This window comes from Anomaloglossus baeobatrachus, chromosome 6, assembly GCF_048569485.1.
Source record: "Anomaloglossus baeobatrachus isolate aAnoBae1 chromosome 6, aAnoBae1.hap1, whole genome shotgun sequence".
Lineage (NCBI taxonomy): Eukaryota > Metazoa > Chordata > Amphibia > Anura > Aromobatidae > Anomaloglossus > Anomaloglossus baeobatrachus.
This window is the reverse complement of record NC_134358.1, coordinates 528203274-528225878: the sequence shown is the minus strand read 5'-3', so window position 1 is coordinate 528225878 and position 22605 is coordinate 528203274. Positions and strand designations below refer to the sequence as shown.

General features: G+C 42.5%; 1 protein-coding gene across 1 annotated transcript in view; it reads left to right on the top strand.

Annotated features, from left to right (window-relative positions):
* The window catches only part of MYO3A (myosin IIIA), a gene marked incomplete at its 5' end in the record, with an annotated part of 269215 nt that overhangs the window by 104692 nt on the left and 141918 nt on the right, over positions 1 to 22605 (top strand). Inside the window, one exon of the mRNA XM_075316162.1 lies at positions 14310 to 14520. Within this exon, the coding sequence (XP_075172277.1) occupies positions 14310 to 14520 (211 nt within the window). The remainder of the gene's footprint in view (positions 1 to 14309; positions 14521 to 22605) is intronic.

Below are 22605 nucleotides of genomic sequence, written 5' to 3'. Positions count from 1 at the left end.
AAAGACTATAAAGTACAGTGCATGGAGCACTATATATTATAGCGCTATAATATATATACTATATATTATATAGCCTGGATGACGCTATGCGGCCAGCCAATCACAGTAATGCCTGTAGCCAACATGGGTACGGTATTAATGTGAGTGGTAGGCAATCCCTGAAGCTTAGTGGATAAAAATCAGACAAGAAACATGCAGAGCAGGGAATTGAGCATGACGCCCGAGTACCCAGATACTCGAATGACGACCGAGCAGTGTCGAGCACCTAGATACTCAATCAAGTACCGAGCAGTGCCAACCACGCTCGTCCATCGCTATCAATAAAGTGAATTTTTGAAGGAAATTGTCATGTGCTTGGATTCCTGCCTTCCAATTTGTCAAATTGCATACAAGCATAAAATTAGGCTTTCACATGACATGGTTTGCAGACTTTCTACCATCTTGGTGGCTTTTCTCTGGACTTGCTCCAATATATCGATGTCTTTCTTGAATTGGGACGCCCTGAGCTGTACGCAGTATTCCAGATGGGGTCTGACCAGGGCAGCGTATAGAGGAATAATGACCTCTCTTGAACTAGATTCAATGCTTGTCTTGATACATCCCAGAATTTTGTTGCCCTTTTTAGCTGGAGCTCCACATTGTTGGCTCATGTTGAATCTGGGATCGACTATTATGCCCAAAGTCCTATTCCCCGGTGCTATCACCTAGTTATATTCCTCCCATACTATATTTTTTTTTACATTTCTCTTTCCCAAATACATGACTTTGCATTTGTCCCTGTTAAACACCATTCTGTTCTCCTCGGCCCATTGTTCGAGTGTGTCTAGATCCTTTTGAATACGATCTCTTTCCTCTCTAGTGTTGACTACTCCTCCTATCTTTCACATTAGGACAGATAACCCATTACATAATGGTTGAAGCAATACATGCTGGAAGATATAGAACAGGAATTTCCAGCACATATACTGCTGGCAGAATATTAATAAAGATGCGTTGCCCACTAAAAATAGTGGATGGCAAGTTGTAGAGTATGGGAATCTGAGCTTTAGGCACTCACAGCTATGTGAACATTTTGTGGTACCCAAGGGCAGCAAGACAATGCTTAAAATCTCAGATTGGGAAAAATGAATGACACATTTTAAGTAAGTGGAAGTGACTGTCAAGAAAAGCTTAGTTTAGAAAATACATTTAAAACAAATTCTATAAGTACATTTTGAGTTAATGAACTACCGTAATCTCAGTGCTTTGATTTTCCAGTTCTTACAACCTCAGACCACTTTGAAAGAAAGACAAAACAGAAAGAAAAAGACTTATTTTTTACTATTTGAAGACTTTGCTCAGACTTTTTGCAAACCCAGTAAAAATAAAAAATATGGCGTAAACAACAGCTGTGCTTCATCTCCCGAGGTTTAATGCAGATTAACATAATGGATTCCTGATGGTACAAAAATGGATTTCCTTTTGAGCTAAAAATTTCCTGACACATCATCAGATAACAGCACAGAACCTGTAGAGAAAGGATAAAGCGGAATTATTTAGTATAAATGGTTTATAGGAAGAAGTGAGCTTATGTAAATTATAGACTTCATGTTATGTGATCAGATACATTTCTCCTTGGTTTTTTAATTATGCTATTCTCTTTTTAGAGTTCTTGATTGGTCCATTTATTACAAAGTACCATATATGATTACACAAGATAAAGTGAATCTGTCAGCAAGTTTTTTTTGCTTATGTAATCTGAGAGCAGCATAAAGTAGGGGCAGAGACCTTGATTTCAGTGATGTGTATCTTATTCAATAAAATCTGTGTTTTTTCAGCAGATTATCACTACTGAGATAGGTGTCTCATGCCTCCTGGTCAACTGCTCGCAACTGGTTAAAAAAATAAAGGGAACACTAAAACACCATTTCGTTGTTTAACTGTTCCCTTTATTTTTTTTGAGCAGTATATATATATATATATATATATATATATATATATATATATAATTATATATTTTTTAATATATATAAATATATATATATATATATATATATATATGTACAGTCATATGGAAAAGTTTGGGCACCCCTATTAATGTTAACCTTTTTTCTTTATAACAATTTGGGTTTTTTCAACAGCTATTTCAGTTCCATATATCTAATAACTGATGGACTGAGTAATATTTCTGGATTGAAATGAGGTTTATTGTACTAACAGAAAATGTGCAATCCGCATTTTAACAAAATTTGATCGGTGCAAAAGTATGGGCACCCTTATCAATTTCTTGATTTGAATACTCCTAACTACTTTTTACTGACTTACTAAAGCACTAAATTGGTTTTGTAACCTCATTGAGCTTTGAACTTCATAGGCAGGTGTATCCAATCATGAGAAAAGGTATTTAAGGTGGCCACTTGCAAGTTGTTCTCCTATTTGAATCTCCTATGAAGAGTTGCATCATGGGCTCCTCAAAACAACTCTCAAATGATCTGAAAACAAAGATTATTCAACATAGTTGTTCAGGGGAAGGATACAAAAAGTTGTCTCAGAGATTTAAACTGTGAGTTTCCACTGTGAGGAACATAGTAAGGACATGGAAGAACACAGGTACAGTTCTTGTTAAGCCCAGAAGTGGCAGGCCAAGAAAAATATCAGAAAGGCAGAGAAGAAGAATGGTGAGAACAGTCAAGGACAATCCACAGACCACCTCCAAAGACCTGCAGTTTCATCTTGCTGCAGATGGTGTCAATGTGCATTGGTCAACAATACAGCGCACATTGCACAATGAGAAGCTGTATGGGAGAGTGATGCGAAAGAAGCCGTTTCTGCAAGCACGCCACAAACAGAGTCGCCTGAGGTATGCAAAAGCACATTTGGACAAGCCAGTTACATTTTGGAAGAAGGTCCTGTGGACTGATGAAACAAAGATTGAGTTTTTTGGTCATACAAAAAGGCGTTATGCATGGAGGCAAAAAAACACGGCATTCCAAGAAAAGCACTTGCTAGCCACAGTAAAATTTGGTGGAGGTTCCATCATGCTTTGGGGCTGTGTGGCCAATGCCGGCACCGGGAATCTTGTTATAGTTGAGGGTCGCATGTATTCAACTCAACTCAGTATCAGCAGATTCTTGACAATAATGTGCAAGAATCAGTGACGAAGTTGAAGTTACGCAGGGTATGGATTTTTCAGCAAGACAATGATCCAATACACCGCTCCAAATCTACTCAGGCATTCATGCAGAGGAACAATTACAATGTTCTGGAATGGCCATCCCAGTCCCCAGACCTGAATATCATTGAACATCTGTGGGATGATGTGAAGCGGCTGTCCATGCTCGGCGACCATCAAACTTAACTGAACTGGAATTGTTTTGTAAACAGGAATGGTCAAATATACCTTCATCCAGGATCCAGGAACTCATTAAAAGCTACAGGAAGCGACTAGAGGCTGTTATTTTTACAAAAGGAGGATCTACAAAATATTAATGTCACTTTTATGTTGAGGTGCCCATACTTTTGCACCAGTCAAATTTTGTTAAAATGTGGATTGCACATTTTCTGTTAGTACAATAAACCTCATTTCAATCCAGAAATATTACTCAGTCCATCAGTTATTAGATATATGAAACTGAAATAGCTGTTGCAAAAACCCAAATTGTTATAAAGAAAAAAGGTTAACATTAATAGGGGTGCCCAAACTTTTCATATGACTGTGTATATATATATATATATATATATATATATATATATATATATATATATATACGGTGTATATATATATATATATATATATATATATATATATACGGTATATACATATATATATATATATATATATATATATATATATATATATAGTACAGACCAAAAGTTGGGACACACCTTCTCATTCAAAGAGTTTTCTTTATTTTCATGACTCTGAAAATTGTAGATTAACATTGAAGGCATCAAAACTATGAATTAACACATGTGGAATGAAATACTTAATAAAAACATGTGAAACAACTGGATATATGTCTTCTATTCTATGTTCTTCAAAGTAGTCAACTTTAGCTTTGATTACTGCTTGGCATTCTCTTGATGAGCTTCAAGAGGTAGTCACCGGAATGGTCTTACAGCAGTCTTGAAGGAGTTCCCAGAGATGCTTAGCACTTGTTGGCCCTTTTGCTGTCACTCTGCGGCCAGTCAGGTCACCTCTGCTGCGGAGGATAAGCTTATCTGAGTCACCAGCCTCAGAAATCACAGGTTAAGAGCAGCTCAGATTAGAGACCAGGTCAATGCCACACAGAGTTCTAGCAGCAGACACATGTCTAGAACAACTGTTAAGAGGAGACTTTGTGCAGCAGGCCTTCATGGTAAAATAGCTGCTAGGAAACTACTGCTAAGGAAGGCAACAAGCAGAAGAGACTTGTTTGGGCTAAAGAACACAAGGAATGGACATTAGACCAGTGGAAATCTGTGCTTTGGTCTGATGAGTCCAAATTTGAGATCTTTGGATTCAACCACCGTGTCTTTGTGCGACGCAGAAAAGATGAATGGATAGACTCTACATGCCTGGTTCCCACCGTGAAGCATGGAGGAGGAGGTGTGATGGTGTGGGGGTGCTTTGCTGGTGACACAGTTGGGATTTATTCAAAATTGAAGGCATACTGAACCAGCATGGCTGCCACAGCATCTTGCAGCGGCGTGCTATTCCATCCGGTTTGCGTTTAGTTGGACCATCATTTATTTTTCAACAGGAGAATGACCCCAAACACACCTCCAGGCTGTAAGCAGGAGTAAAGAAGGAAAAAATACAGGGCACTACTTCCAACTATGAAATCAGTCAGTATTCACATAAAGCGGTTACCTACCGCATTCTGGTATGACCAGCAAGACTCAGCTGAGGAAAAATCTACTACAGCTACGTGGTGCTCCCTCCAAAAGTCAGACAAGAAATCCAATAAGTAAATACGGAGAAAACAGAGTAGGCACTCACCGATTTTTGCTGTGTAGAAAAAAGCAGGCATTTATTTGTGCGCTGAAGTTACATATTGCGGCAAGCGGGGAGGGGGAGAGACAGGACAGCACGTTAGACGACGGCCGTTTCGTACTCTATGGAAGTGCTTCTACGGGTCTAATGAAGTCTGACATCACATCCTGCTTATTTAAATTAGCGGATCACGCTGACATCAGAAGTGAATTAAAAGGTAATTAAAAACAATACCAAAAAAGGTGTCAGCAATGTGGAGCAGACAACAAAGGCAACGCTAAAAAAATTATTATTGGCCTAAAAAGACCACCAAGTCATTTTTATCATTAAAGCCGATTTGGCTCATAGCGTTATATCTAATGATGTACTGAGCTACTTTTCGTAATAGTAGTCTATGAGTATCGCCATCCCCTGCTGGAGGTTCAATCAATTCCAGTCCAGCAAAAGTTAATAAATTGCAGTTAGCATTGTGTGCCATTCTCATATGATTAATTAATTTTGTGGCTCCAATGCCTGAAGAAATTGATTTGCGATGTTCTCTAAACCGTATGAACAGTGGCCTAATTGTCTTACCAATGTAAAATAACCCGCACGGGCAGAAGACAATATAGACCACCATTCTAGTATGGCATGTGATTACTTGCCTTGTTGTATGCCACACATCGCCCACCTTAAAGGACTTATCAGTGATATGAAATTGACAGAATGAGCAGTTTCCACATTTGTGGTTACCCACAGGGCTGAGACGATGAAGCCAAGTGTTAGGAGTAATGAAACGTTTTTTAACTAGCAAATCTCCTATATTTTTGCTACGCCTGTAAGTAATTAGAGGTCTATTTATAGCAATGTCAGCTAGCTCTTTTTCTTTTTCTATAATGTGCCAGTTTTTATTGATGACAGACCTGATGATTCAATCCATCGGGCCATATTTAAAATTAAACAGAAAACGCTCTTGCGTCTTAGTTTGCTTTTTCTGGCTATCAATATTATGTGATCGTTTTTTTCTATCATACAGGCGAGCGGTTCTATCTTTGGCTCGGTCTTGGGCTGACAAAATCTCTGCCTGCGAGTAACCCCGTTCTAAAAATCTCTGCTTTATGTCGACAATTTGTTCAGCCAATCTTTCTGGGTTATTGGTGATTCTATACACCCTCAAAAATTGGCTGAAGGGAATAGATCTCATGACATGTGCAGGGTGGGCACTTTTATGATGCAGTAACGTGTTCACTGCTGTAGGCTTTCTGTACAATTCACGTACAATTTTTCCCTCTGTAACAGACAATTTAACATCCAGAAATTCGATACATTGGTCTCCAAAGGAATGGGTAAAAAACATGTTGTACTTATTAATATTTAAATAGCTCACAAATGCTTCAAAGTCATTCCTGCTGCCATCCCATATAATACACCTCCCATATATACACCTCCAGGCTGTGTAAGTGCTATTTGACTAAGAAGGAGAGTGATGGGGTGCTACGCCATATGACCTGGCCTCCACAGTCACCAGACCTGAACCCAATCGAGATGGTTTGGGGTGAGCTGGACCGCAGAGTGAAGGCAAATGGGCCAACAAGTGCTAAGCATCTCTGGGAACTGCTGGAAGACCATTTCCGGTGACTACCTCTGGAAGCACATCAAGAGAATGCAAAGAGTATGCAAAGCATTAATCAAAGCAAAAGACTGCTACTTTGAAGAACCTAGAATATAAGACATATTTTCAGTTGTTTCACATTTTTTTGTTAAGTATTTCATTCCACATGTGTTCATTCATTCATAGTTTTGATGCCTTCAATGTGAATCTACAATTTCCAGAGTAATGAAAATTAAGAAAACTCTTTAAATGAGAATGTGTGTCCAAACTTTTGGTCTTTACTATATATATATATATATATATATATATATATACATATATACAGTGCCTTGCAAAATTATTCGGTCCCCTTGAATTTCTCAACCTCTTCTCGCATTTCAGGCTTCAAACATACAGATAAAAATGTTAATTTTATGGTGAAGAATCAACAACAAGTGGGACACAAGTATGGAGTTGAACAAAATGTATTGCTTATTTTAAACTTTTTTTTAAAAAAAAATAAATAACTGAAAATTGGGGCGCACAATATTATTTGTCCCCTTTTGTAGCGCCACCTTTTGCTGCGATTACAGTTGCAAGTCGCTTGGGGTATGTGTCTATCAGTTTTGCACATCGAGAGAGACTGAAATTCTTGCCCATTATTCCTTTGTAAACAGCTGGAGCTGAGTGAGGTTGGATGGAGGCGTTTGTGAACAGCAGTTTTCAGCTCTTTCCACAGATTCTCGATTGGATTCAGGTCTGGACTGTGACTTGGCCATTCTAACACCTGGATACGTTTATTTGTGAACCATTCCATTGTAGATTTTCCTTATGTTTGGGATCATTGTCTTGCTGAAAGACAAATCTCCCTCCGAGTCTTAGGTCTTTTGCAGACTCCAATAGGTTTTCCTCAAGAATGGTCCTGTATTTAGCTCCATCCATCTTCCCATCAATTTTAACCATCTTCCCTGTCCCTGCTGAAGAAAAGCAGGCCAAAACTATGATGCTGCCACCACCATGTTTGACAGTTGGGATGGTGTATTCAGGGTGATGAGCTGTGTTGCTTTTACACCAAACATATCATTTGGCATTGTGCCCAAAAAGTTCATTTTTGGTTTCTTCTGACTAGAGCACCTTCTTCCACATGTTTGGTGGGTCTCCCCGGTGGCTTGTGGCAAACTTTAAACAACACTTTTTATGCATATTTTTGAGAAATGGCTTTCTTCTTGCCACTCTTCCATAAAGGCCAGATTTGTGCAGTGTACGACTGATTGTTGTTCTATGAACAGACTCTCCCACCTCAGCTGTAGATCTCTGCAGTTCATCCGGAGTGATCATGGGCCTCTTGGCTGCATCTCTGATCAGTCTTCTCCTTGTTTGACATGAAATTTTTGAGGGACGGCCGGGTCTTGTTAGATTTGCAGTGGTATGATACTCTTTCCATTTCAATATGATCGCTTGCACAGTGCTTCTTGGGATGTTTAAAGTTGTGGAAATCTTTTTGGAACCAAATCCGGCTTTAAACTTCTCCACAACAGTATCATGGACCTGCCTGTTGTGTTCCTTGGTCTTCATGATGCTCTCTCTGTACTTTAAACAGAACACTGAGACTATCACAGAGCAGGTGCATTTATACGGAGACTTGATTACACACAGGTGGCTTATATTTATCATCATCAGTCATTTAGGACAACATTGGATCATTCAGAGATGCTCAGTGAACTTCTGGAGTGAGTTTGCTGCTCTGAAAGTAAAGGGGATGAATAATATTGCACGCCCCAATTTTCAGTTATTTTTTTACAAAAGTTTAAAATAACCAATAAATTTTGTTCAACTTCACAATTGTGTCCCACTTGTTGTTGATTCTTCACCATAACATTAACATTTTTACCCCTAGGTTTAATATTTTGTGGAATAACTCTTGTTTGCAATTACAGCTAATAATTGTTTTTTATAAGACCTGATCAAGCCGGCACAGGTCTCTGGAGTTATCTTGGCCCACTCCTCCATGCAGATCTTCTCCAAGTTATCTAAGTTCTTTGGGTGTCTCATGTGGACTTTAATCTTGAGCTCCTTCCACAAGTTTTCAATTGGGTTAAGGTCAATAGACTGACTAGGCCACTGCAACACCTTGATTTTTTCCCTTTTGAACCAGGCCTTGGTTTTCTTGGCTGTGTGCTTTGGGTCGTTGTCTTGTTGGAAGATGAAATGACGACCCATCTTAAGATCCTTGATGGAGGAGCGGAGGTTCTTGGCCAAAATCTGCAGGTAGGCCATGCTATCCATCTTCCAATGGATGCGGACCAGATGGCCAGGCCCCTTGGCTGAGAAACAGCTCCACAGCATGATGCTGCCACCACCATGCTTGACTGTAGGGATTGTATTCTTGGGGTCGTATGCAGTGCCATCCAGTCTCCAAACGTCACGTGTGTGGTTGGCACCAAAGATCTCGATCTTGGTCTCATCAGACCAGAGAACCTTGAACCAGTCTGTCTCAGAGTCCTCCAAGTGATCATGAGCAAACTGTAGACGAGCCTTGACATGATGCTTTGAAAGTAAAGGTACCTTACGGGCTTGTCTGGAACGGAGACCATTGCGGTGGAGTACGTTACTTATGGTATTGACTGAAACCAATGTCCCCACTGCCATGAGATCTTCCCGGAGTCCCTTCCTTGTTGTCTTTGGGTTAGCCTTGACTCTTCGGACAAGCCTGGCCTCGGCACGGGTGGAAACTTTCAAAGGCTGTCCAGGCCGTGGAAGGCTAACAGTAGTTCCAGAAGCCTTCCACTTCCGGATGATGCTCCCAACAGTGGAGACAGGTAGGCCCAACTCCTTGGAAAGGGTTTTGTACCCCTTGCCAGCCTTGTGACCCTCCACGATCTTGTCTCTGATGGCCTTGGACTGCTCCTTTGTCTTTCCCATGTTGACCAAGTATGAGTGCTGTTCACAAGTTTGGGGAGGGTCTTAATTAGTCAGAAAAGGCTGGAAAAAAGAGATAATTAATCCAAACATGTGAAGCTCATTGTTCTTTGTGCCTGAAATACTTCTTAATACTTTAGGGGAACCAAACAGAATTCTTGTGGTTTGAGGGGTTGAATAATAAATGACCCTCTGAATAAACTTTTCACAATTTAAAAAAAAAAAAATAAAAAAAGAAATAACATTCTTTTTTGCTGCAGTGCATTTCACACTTCCAGGCTGATCTACAGTCCAAATGTCACAATGCCAAGTTAATTCCGAATGTGTAAACCTGCTAAATCTGCAGGGGGTTGAATACTACTTGTAGGCACTGTATATATACATATATATATATAATTTATTTTTTTACAATGTGCTCTGGTCTCCTTTGGTCCTTAACACCTTAGGTAGGAAAAACTAATTTGGTATGTTACAGTATATATACAAAAAAATTACCAAAATTATACCCACAAATCAGTTATTGTTCTAAAAGGAACCTTTTACTAAACAGTCACAGAATTTATTTTTTTTTTTAAATAATTTTGTCCAGTATATGAAATCATGAATTTTTGAGAATCACTCTATCAAGTGTCCTGCCTTACAGAGGAAATGCTGGGTGTGCCATGCAACAAGAAGGAAACACTAGGAATAGCCAAAAATGGAGGTCCTGGCAATAGGGAAAGATGTGAAGGATCAATCCCTAACACTCACCTTAGTCTGAAGCCTATGCTCCCTATCATTGCTAGATGGCTCCTTCATCCGAAGCGCGATCACAGGCCTAGGCCCTGGCTGACCCTGGACTAGCTCTAGCTAGTGTAAAATGCAGTAAGATACTAGTCTTACAGCTGCAATAAACTAATGCCGGCGTCACACGGTACGATATATCCGGCGATATGTCGGCGGGGTCACGGATTCCGTGACGCACATCCGTGATTGTTAGAGATGTCATACCGTGTGACAGCTACGAACGACTGTGAACAAGCAGAAATACTCACCTTATCGTTGCTCGTTGACACGTCGTTCATTTTCAAAATGTCGGTCCTCCTTCTGTGCTCCAGTTGTTCATCGTTCCCAAGGCAGCACACATCGCTCCGTGTGACACCTCGGGAACGATGAACTACAGCTTACCTGTGTCCTGCCGGCAATGCGGAAGGAAGGAGGTGGGCGGGATGTTACGTCCCGCTCATCTCCGCCCCTCCACTACTATTGGCCGGCGGCTGTGTGACGTTGCTGTGCCGCCGAACGTCCCTCCCCCTTCAGGAAGAGGATGTTCACCGCCCACAGCGAGGTCGTGAGGGAGGTAAGTACGTGTGACGGGGGTTAACGACTTTGTGCGCCACGGGCAACTAATTGCCCGTGAGGCACAAACCACGGGGGTGGGTACGATCACTCGTGCGATCGCACGATAGATCATACCGTGTGACGCCGGCTTAACACGTGGAAACAGACAAACAAGCGGGACAAAATACAAAAAGGAACTCCAAAAATTTTGCAGAGAGGGATTTCAAACCTTTTACTGGAACAACTTCACTAGAGTGGTCAGCATAGAAGATCTATAACCAGCATAGGATAATAATAATATTAATAATAATAATAATATTTTTTATTTATAGAACACCAACATATTCTGCAGCACTTTAGAATTCAGAGGAGACATGTACAGACAATATGAAATATTATACAATGACAACATTTAACAGATACCAATACCATGAGGAGTGAGGGTCCTGCTCACAAGCTGTGCAAATTAGCATTAAAATATACACCTTTAATAGTAAACCTTAAGAGAGCAACGTTAATTACTCTGATGCATACAGGTCAAGTTCAAAAAGCCATCACTATCTGAGGTGAACACACCCTGGCCACTTAAGTTAGCCAGATAGGGACACACCCGCCGGGGGTCCCGTCTAGTGATGGCCACTAGAAAAAACAAACACAAGAAAATAACAAAACAAACAAAACCAAAAAGTGATGTTGCTGTAGGCAAAGGACAATGGTCCAATTGACAAAAAACACAACAAAAGAAATAATACCTAAAAAAACAAATCAGTATGCACTCATCTTGCTGACAGTGGTCAGTCATACATGTACATAAGTATGCAGTAGACTTTTAGGTATTTAAAAAAGGAATGGTCTCACCCAATCCCTTTTCATGGGAGGTCATGCAGTCTCTTGATCCTGAGCAGTAGAGTCGTCCGCCATATACTGGCCCTACCACTTCTTGGATACAAAATAATAAAACTGCTGCCCCAAACTTCCGTCCTCACAAGGACGGACCACAACTAGGTCTCAAGCTGGACCCCTATGCTGACCCTGATGACATCCCGACGCGTTTCGTCACTCAGACTCCTCAGGGGACATAATAATCGTCAGTGAGGTCCTTGCTGCCAGCCCTCACCAAACCATAGTGTCATCTCTGAAACTATGGTTTGGTGAGGGCTGGCAGCAAGGACCTGACTGACGATTATTATGTCCCCTGAGGAGTCTGAGTGACGAAACGCGTCGGGATGTCATCAGGGTCAGCATAGGGGTCCAGCTTGAGACCTAGTTGTGGTCCGTCCTTGTGAGGACGGAAGTTTGGGGCAGCAGTTTTATTATTTTGTATCCAAGAAGTGGTAGGGCCAGTATATGGCGGACGACTCTACTGCTCAGGATCAAGAGACTGCATGACCTCCCATGAAAAGGGATTGGGTGAGACCATTCCTTTTTTAAATACCTAAAAGTCTACTGCATACTTATGTACATGTATGACTGACCACTGTCAGCAAGATGAGTGCATACTGATTTGTTTTTTTAGGTATTATTTCTTTTGTTGTGTTTTTTGTCAATTGGACCATTGTCCTTTGCCTACAGCAACATCACCTTTTGGTTTTGTTTGTTTTGTTATTTTCTTGTGTTTGGTTTTTTCTAGTGGCCATCACTAGACGGGACCCCCGGCGGGTGTGTCCCTATCTGGCTAACTTAAGTGGCCAGGGTGTGTTCACCTCAGATAGTGATGGCTTTTTGAACTTGACCTGTATGCATCAGAGTAATTAACGTTGCTCTTTTAAGGTTTACTATTAAAGGTGTATATTTTAATGCTAATTTGCACACTAACATTTTGGGATTGCTGATTTACTATTACGTCCTGCTCACAAGCTACAATCTATGAGGAAATAGGAGAGGCACAAAAAGTTTCAATAAATTAGAATATCATCAAAAAGTTAATCTATTTCAGTACTGTAATTCAATACAAAAAGGGAAAGTCATATATTATATAGAAACAAATTAAGAAATATCGTCTGGAACACCATGCTAAGTCTGAACTGGGTGCAAAAACCCTAAAAAAAACTTCACTATATGGAGAGAAGGGCTGCACACCAGTGACAGTGCAAGGGGAATAAATGTCAAGCAGAAACTCTGTATGAATACTGGCATGAAAAATACAATAGCTATATGTAAAAATGAAAATATGACAATGATATCTGCATAACTGCCATGAACTTTAAGAATAAGGAAAAATGTAGCTATTGAATTGATCAATGCAATAGAGCTCCAACACCTTGTCACGGTATTCTCTTACATTGGGGTCCCTAGCTAGTGTCCTCTCTTGCAGTTAAAAAACTTACCGTGTATGGGAAGCTGGGAACCTCTTGCTCTTTATTATTAAAGTTCATGGCAGTTATGCAGATTCCATTGTCATATTTTCATTCTTACATATAGCTATTGTATTTTTCATGCCAGTATTCACACAGCAGTTTCTGCTTTACATTTATTCCCCTTGCACTGTCACTGGTGTGCAGGCCTTCTCTTTACATAATATATTATATAGAAACATTACACACAGAAGGATCTATTCCTATATATTATATAGAGTCATTACACACAGAGGGATCTATTCCTATATATTATATAGAGTCATTACACACAGAGGGATCTATTCCTATATATTATATAGTCATTACACACAGAGGGATCTATTCCTATATATTATATAGAGTCATTACACACAGAGGGATCTATTCCTATATAGTATAGAGAGTCATTATTACACACAGAGGGATCTATTCCTATATATTATATAAAGTCATTACACACAGAGGGATCTATTCCTATATATTATATATATATAGACCTCAGCAGCTTGGATTGTGGCCTCTCCACTCTTCCTCCAGACTCTGGGACCGCGATTTCCAAATGAAATGCAAAATTTACTTTCATCTGAAAACACCTTGGACCACTGAGCAACAGTCCAGTTCTTTTTCTCCTCTCCTCGTAAGACGCTTCTGGCGATGTCTATTGGTCATGAGTGGCTTGACACAAGGAATGCGACAGTTGTAGCTCATGTCCTGGATACGTCTGTGTGTGGTGGCTCTTGAAGCCATCTCTGCCAACATCTTGCGCATGCACAGAAACAGGGATGTCTTGAGAAAGCTCTGGAAAAGCCGTATAATGCAGAGATACTGAAGAATGGTTTATAAATGAATACCATGCAGTTTGCGTAGACAGAATCCCTAATATTGAATGCTCTTGTCTCTGTTCTACTTATGTTTTTTTTCTATAATATCCAAGTCAGAGCAACATAAATTGAGCATGTTATATGCAGACTATTCCCAGGGGGAAAGCCGGACGTTTGTGAGGTGCAACTTCAGCCAATAGCTGCAGAGTACTGAGCCTATTAGTTGCCAAAATCTTTACTCAAGAGCCTTCCCTGCCATCAATTTTTATAGATCGAGACCATATTAAACCCGAGGTCCAAACTAGTCAAATACTCCAGTATATGAATGTGGCTATGGACCTAGTTATCTAAATATCACTAATTTGATGACTTTTTGTTTTATTTCTCAGCTGCCTCCTTACTCTGTATACAGCCCGATGAACTGAAAGATGCCCTCACGTCTCATTGCGTGGTCACTCGTGGAGAAACCATCATTCGCCAGAATACCGTGGAGAAAGCAGCCGATGTGAGAGATGCTATGTCCAAAGCGTTGTATGGTCGACTCTTTAGCTGGATTGTAAACCGAATCAATGTTCTACTGAAACCAAGCGAGGAAATAAGGTGAGAAGGATGTTCAGGCACTTTTATATACAAGTGCATTTCAATAAATTAGAATATCATCAAACAGTTAATTTATTTCAGTAATTCAATACAAAAAGGGAAACACATGTATTATATAGAGTCATTATACACAGAGGGATCAATTTCAAGTGTTTATTTCTGTTAATGATGTTGATGATTATGGCTTACAGCCAATGAAAACCCAAAAGTCATTATCTCAGAAAATTAGAATAATTACCACAAAACACCTGTAAAAGCTTGCTAAGCATTTAAATTGGTCCCTTAGTCTGGTTCAGTAGGCTGTTGTGAATGTTAGTTATGTCTTGGCTGCTGGGAGGCTCCCTCTGGTGGCCAGGAAGGGTTTGGACAGAGACCAGGTGGGTTGTGCAGTGAGTGTTTCCTTTCCTAACTCTCTGCTTATTTAAGTCCTGGTCTGATTGCAGGCTGTTGCCGGATGTCAGTCGTTCTTTGTATCTCTAGCCTGCTTAATCCTGCTCTACATCACATCCACTGCAGATAAGTTCTTGCTCTTTATACATTGCTCTGTTTTGGTGGGTCATCCTGGCATTTTTGGTACTCGGGATCTTGTGAGACGCTCTTTTTGGTGGCCTTCCCTGTCCCGAGATGTCCGTCGTTTTGTGCAGTCGTGTGGAGTTTGTTCTAGGTCCAATCCCTGTTGTTCACGTTCTAGTGGGCTATTATTGCCTTTGCCTGTACCTAAGAAACCTTGGACGCACATCTCTATGGATTTTATTTCAGAGCTTCCCGTCTCTCAGAAAATGACTGTGATTTGGGTGATCTGTGACAGATTCTCCAAGATGGTCCACTTGGTTCCCCTATCTAAGTTGCCGTCTTCATCAGAGTTGGTGCCTTTGTTTTTGCAACATGTTGTCCGTTTGCATGGTATTCCCGAAAACATTGTTTCTGACAGAGGGGTGCAGTTTGTATCCAGGTTTTGGAGGATTTTTTGCTCCAAATTGGGTGTTCAGCTGTCTTTCTCCTCAGCGTTTCATCCTCAGACCAACGGTCAGACTGAAAGGGCTAACCAGACCCTGGAGACCTATTTACGGTGTTTTGTTTCTGCGGATCAGGATGACTGGGTTTCGTTTTTGCCTTTGGCTGAATTTGCCCTTAACAATAGAGCTAGCTCTACCACGTTGGTGTCCCCCTTTTTCTGCAATTTTGGGTATCACCCTAGGTTCCTCTCAGGGCAGCTTGAGGTGTCTGACTGTCCGGGGGTGGATTCGGTGGTCGACAGAATGCAGCAGATTTGGGGGCAGGTAGTGGATAAATTGTTTCAGTCCCAAGAATCTGCCCAAAAGTTTGCCAACTGGCGTCGGACTGTTGGTCCCCGGTTTAAAGTAGGGGACATGGTGTGGTTGTCCTCTAAAAGTATTCCTATGAGAGTTCCGTCTCCTAAATTTAAGCCCAGATTTATTGGACCTTATAAGATTTCGGAGATTATTAATCCTGTATCTTTCCGTTTGACTCTGCCTGCGTCATTTAAGATTCACAATGTCTTCCATAAGTCCTTGTTGAAGAAACATGTGAAGCCGGCAGTTCCTGCAGCAGCGCCTCCTGACCCTGTTTTGGTACAAGGGGATCTGGAGTATGAGGTTGAAAAAATTCTGGATTCCCGTCGCAGTAGGTGTCAGCTTCAGTACCTTGTGAAATGGAAGGGTTATGGGCAGGAGGATAACTCTTGGGTTGTGGCTTCTGACATTCATGCGGACAGGTTGGTTCGCGCCTTCCTTTATGCTCATCCCGAGCGACCCGGTGGCGTGGGTGAGGGTTCGGTGACCCCTCCTCAAGGGGGGGGTACTGTTGTGAATGTTAGTTATGTCTTGGCTGCTGGGAGGCTCCCTCTGGTGGCCAGGAAGGGTTTGGACAGAGACCAGGTGGGTTGTGCAGTGGGTGTTTCTTTTCCTAACTCTCTGCTTATTTAAGTCCTGGTCTGATTGCAGGCTGTTGCCGGATGTCAGTTGTTCTTTGTATCTCTAGCCTGTTTAATCCTGCTCTACATCATATCCACTCCAGATAAGTTCTTGCTCTTTATTTATTGCCTGGTTCTTTTGCTTATCTGGGTTTGTCATTTGTTGTGGTTGGTTTCAGTTTATTTCCTTCCAGGGATTTTTCCCCTCAGTGGATTGTTGAGGAACTCCCTGCAGTTCTGTGTGGAGTATAGCTCCTTTGAGTCCATGTGTTTGTGGCTTGTTGAATTTGTTATAATTCTTGTTTTCTGTTCATTGGTATGACAAGGGCACCTGGTATAGGACGGAGTTCAGATCGAGCGATCTGAGGGCGTTTTTGTACTATCAAGAAGTTGGTATTTTGCAGGGTTTTTCTCTGGTCACCATCAGTCCCTTTCCTGTCCTTTCCTATTTTAGTCAGCGGGGGCCTCACCTTTTGCTAATCCTGTCATCTACCTGTGTATTGTGTTTTTCCTATATCACTGCAGTCTTTGAATGTGGGGGGCTTGCTATTCTTGTCTATTTTCTGAGGCAGAGAGTTATTCATCTTTCCTACCTTTAGGATAGTTAGTTCTCCGGCTGGGTTCACGGTGCACAGGATGTTAGTTCACCCCTCGGCTACTTCAAGTTGTGTTGGTTAGTAAGGGGATGGCGGCCAGATTAGTTGCCAAGGCTCTTGTCACCTTTTTGCCAATGATTTGTGGTGATCTTCCATGGTTCCGGATCATAACAGTAGGCTACACAATCATGGGAAAGACTGCTGCGTTGACAGATGTCTAGAAGGCAGTCATTGACACACTCCACAAGGAGGGTAAGCCACAAAAGGTCATTGCAAAAGAAGCTGCCTGTTCACAGAGTGCTGTATCCAAGCATATTAATAAAAGGTTGAGTGGAAGGAAAAAGTGTGGTAGAAAAAGGTGCACAAGCAACAGTGATAACCACAGCCTTGATAGGATTGTTAAGAAAAGGCCATTCAAAATCTTAAGGGAGATTCACAAGGAGTGGACGCTGCTGGAGTCAGTGCTTCACGAGCCACCACACACAGACGTATCCAGGACATGGGCTACAACTGTCGTATTCCTTGTGTCAAGCCACTCATGATCAATAGACAACATCAGAAGCGTCTTACCTGGGCAAAGGAGAAAAAGAACTGGACTGTGCTCAGTGATCCAAGGTGTTGTTTTCACATGAAAGTAAATTTTGCATTTTATTTGGAAATCGCGGTCCCAGAGTCTGGAGGAAGAGTGGAGAGGCCACAATCAAAGCTGCTTGAGGTCTAATGTGAAGTTCCACAATCAGTGATGTTTCGGGGAGTCATGTCATCTGCTGGTGTAGGTCCAGCAGGACTTGGCCCCTGTCCATACTGCCAAAAGTACCAATACCTGGTTTAATAACCACAGTATCACTGTGCTTGATTGGCCAGCAAACTCACCTGACCTAAACCCCATAGAGAATCCATGAGAGACACCAGAGCCAACAATGCAGAAGAGCTGAAGGCTGCTATCAAAGCAACCTGGGCTTCCATAGCACCTCAGCAGTGCCACAGGCTGATCGCCTCCGTGCCACACCGCATTGATGCAGTAACTCATCCAAAAGGAGCCCCGACCAAGTATTGACGCACTTAATGTACAGACTTTTCAGTAGGTGCCAACATTTCTGAGTGTAAAATCATTTTTTCAGTTGGTCTTATTTAATATTCTAATTTTTTGAGATAATGACTTTTGGGTTTTCATTGGCTGTAAGCCATAATCATCAACATTAACAGAAATAAACACATGAAATAGATCCCTCTGTGTGTAATGACTCTATATAATATATAGGAATAGATCACTCTGTGTGTAATGACTCTATATAATATAGAGGAATAGATCCCTCTGTGTGTAATGACTCTATATAAGGCCCGTTTCACACGTCAGTGAAAAACACTGACGTTTTTCACTGGCGTGTAAAACACGCACATGTCCCTCCGTGTGCCGTGATTCACACACAGCAACATCACACACAGCAACATCGCTAGCAACGTCACAAAAGTTGTTCGTTAGCAGCGATGTTGCTAGCGATGTTGCTTAGTGTGACGGGGCCTTAAGGCTATGTGCACACGTTGCTTTTTTTTCAGCGCGGAAAAAAACGCACCCTCTGGCAGAGGGGAGAATTGTAAACAATGCTTTTTGAGAAAAACGCATCGAAAATGCATGCATTTTCCATGCGTTTTTCATGCGTTTTTTTAGGTGCGTTTTTTAAGACTTGTCAGTGTTAATAAAGTTGGTTGAACACAGACCTTTGGAAAAAAAAACCTGTGATGTCATTTCCTTCTCTACATTCTGTTTGGATAAATGGGAGGGCTTGGAATGGAAGGAGCACCATTTGAATTTTGGAAAAGTTGAAATAAACTTCGCGCACCATGTCACATTAGCAGGGCCCCTTGGGTACCTATACGGCAGAAAACCCCCACAAGTGACCCCATTTTGGAATCTGCACCCCTCAAGGATTTTATTCAGGAGTATATTAAGCATTTTGAATCCACAGCTACTTCCCCCAAAATGTTGCTGTAGCAACAATATTCTCACTTTTAGGCCCGTTTCACACGTCAGTGAAAAACAGTGACATTTTTCACTGGCGTGTAAAACACGCACATGTCCCTGCGTGTGCCGTGAATTACGGCACACGTGGGTTGTCTAAGTGCAATCCGGGCTCCGTTCTCCGTGGCACGTGATTGCACTTAGAGATTAACTCACCTGTGCGCGCTCCCGCTCTCCATGGTGCTGATCGCTCCCGCGGTGCAGCATCCGGCCGGCGCTGACCCCCGCAGCAGCTGCTTCCGGGTCGGCTGTGTCGTGCATCATGAATATGCTCGACAGTATTGAGCCGGCTCAGAAGCAGCAGGCTGCACGGGCTGCAGAGGACATCGCTGGAGCCGGGTGAGTAAAAATGATTTTTATTTTAAAAGCACATTTTTTTCTGGCACGTGTTTCACGGATCACACCACTGCGTGGTCCGTGGGACATCAGTAATGCCAGAAAAAAATGGACATGTCTCTGTGCGGCAATCACGCACACGCGGGTACGCCGTACGGAGACATGGTCAGTGAAAAATCACTGATGTGTGAGCAGACCCATTCATTAGAATGGGTCTGCATATGTCAGTGATTCTGGTACGTTTAAAAAAAGCACAAACGTACCAGAATCACTGATGTGTGAAACAGGCCTAATATATAGAACTAGATCCCTCTGTGTGTAATGACTCTATATAATATATTTGTTTCCTTTTTGTATTGAATTACTGAAATAAATTAACTTTTTGATGATATTCTAATTTATTGAGATGCGCTTGTATTGGCATCATTTCATAATTTTATATCAAGCTTATAAATAAGTTTTTATTTACAGGAACATTTATGGTTTTCTGTGTAACTTTGCACTTAAAGGTAATTGCACCTTGCGGCACCAGCATGACTGTATAATGATCCACCTGTAATGTCACCTGCCTACATAGAAAATAAATCTTCCTTGGAAACAAAATTATAGCAAATTAAACTGCAGCTGATTTAACGGTGATAAAACAGAATTTACAATCTCGACAGGTGGTACGTTCCGGCGTTACTGTATGGATCCCGCTCCAATCATAGCTTATTATTATTATTTTGGAAAGAATACAAGCACTTACTAAAAACAGACATGTCAGACACGTTACACCTTAGCGGATTTTTATAGATTAGTGAAGCAGCTGTTTTTCGTTTTCCCAAAACTGCACCAGTTTTGTCCATGAGATGTGCTTGATGTTACAATTCTACCCCATTTATGTGAATGCGTCAGAGTTGCAAAACTGCACACTGGTCAAGGACAAGAGTGCGCTGGTGTAAACTCCTCCGACTAGTGATTTGTATAGAAGTGAAATTATGTTTTCTGCGAATTCTGCCCAAACATTTCCTATTTAAATGAACAGATTTGCTATAATAAGACGCCATGTTTTTCTAAACTCATAAAATCTTTTAAAGGGAACTTGTCATCAGGATTTTCCCTTATAAGCTGTAGCCAAAACCTGTAAGCCCTTATATACAACATTCCAGAATACTGTATATAAGAGCCCAGGTCGCGCTGTAGAACGTAAAAACGACCTTTATTATACTCACCTAGGGGGCGGTCCGATCTGATGGGTGTCTTTAGTCTTGATTTGGCGCCTCCTCCATCTTGTGCAGTTGCTGTCCTCCTTCCCAGCCCAGTGTGCACAACGCATCCTGCGTCATTCACATACAGTCCTCCATTGTGCTCCTGTGCATGTGTAACGGGGGCAGGGGGCGCCTCAGGGGGTGTAGTCGGGTCCCCTCGCCTTGTGGGCCACAGGCTGAACCCCGGCCCGGCCGTTACTTGCAAAACAGGTGTGTTGTTGGGGCAGAGTGTGGATGCATGGGGCCCATTCATGACAGCGTTCTTTCTGTGCTCTCCAGCTCCTTCTTCACTTTCAGGAAAGAGACAATTGTAGGCAGCGGATAAACCAAACACCGTTTTATTAAACAAAGCTTCCATCTTATTGTTTGCAGCAGGCTTACTTTAGTACGTTACAAGTTACAGGTCCTTTTCTACAAAAACGGTTTCCTTTTTCTCTACGGGCACTTTCCTTTGCCTGCAGGGGACATACGTTAACCCCCTAGTAGCTGCGCTCTAACCCGGATTTACTGTAGGGCAGATCCAGCACACACTACCGGCTCTGGATAAGTTCTCACCTCTCCACTTCTTTGTCAGGGCACTAACCTTCGCCTGCAGGGGCCACTTGTTATCCCCCTGATAGCTGCACTCCACTCTAGTACACACCACCGGCTCCGGACTAGTCCCAACTCTTCCACCGTTTCTCATGGGTTTCCTCTGCTTTCGAGCCAAGAGTACTCACTCAGGCTGACTGCCTCGTCTCACTCCCACACTCTGCCCCGTCACCTCAGACCGAGCTTGCTCGCCTCTCACATCTCACTGCACACTGGACTCTGCCTTCAGAACCCTTCCTTCCCCACCTAGGCTGCCCTGCCCCTTCCTTCCCTGCCACTGTTACCAGGGGAACCACTGCTCTACACTGGCACCTAGTGGGGAAACAGTTTATAACAGGTAACATTTTACCATCAACATTTACAATTTGCCACCATACTACTGTGGCGTCTTCAGGGGGGGAAAAACCGCTCCTTCACTACCAGGGGTCCGACTACCCCTTACATTCCTCCCTTCTTTAACCTCAGCCTCCTGGCGAGGTTCGTACCTGCAAAACAACACATGTAGGAAAACACAATACTTAAAACACACAGACTGGCACACAAGTTTGGTGCCCGGAGTCCATCCAGGGAAGCTCCCGGTCTTAGTCGCACATCTGCTCGGAGGCCCTCCTCAGGCGCTCCCGGTCTTAGCTGACCTTCTGCCCGGAGGCTATTTCCAAGCGCTCCCAGTCTTTGGGTGGGCAGAAAACAACAGGACAACAAGATTCCTTCTTAACAGTCACGGAAGGAGTCCACGCACAGTTCTGCATTAAGCTCCTCCCGGGTTCAGTACTTTTAACGTTGCTTGAGCTGTAACATTCGCTGGCTCCTAACAGCAAACAAACGTCTCTTCCGGATGACCAACTCTTCACGCTGGGTGGTATGCACGCAGCCATTCGGCCCGCTGGGCCCTCACATGGTTGGAGAGGGACTGTCCAGGTAAGCGGGGTAGCCTACGAAACGGCTCATAACCCGGTGGCTCCGGTACTTCCTTCACCGGTTCAGGCCCTTCAGTCTCCTGCGGGGGTGAGGGGGTAGCTGGACGGGACCGCAGTGGGCTGCTGACAACAACTACCGGGTGCGACACCATACTCTGATGTATCACCAGTAATGCCGATGCTTCCCTTGGCTTGTCTCCAGCCGTAGGTTCGGCGGCCGCTTTTGGCGCGACCGTCGGGGTACTCTTCAGCCCACAGGCTTCAGCGAGCGCTTGCTTATGCTGAGCGCGCCACGCTCTGTTCTCCATTCTGCTTGGTCCAGGTATTGGAGTTTGCTTCTTCTTCCACTGCCGGGGTTGCAATTGCGCCGGGGAAGGTGGAGGCGGTTCTTCTTTTCCCGCTTCTGCCCATACTCCGCCCCCGGCCTCACCCACCAGGTCGG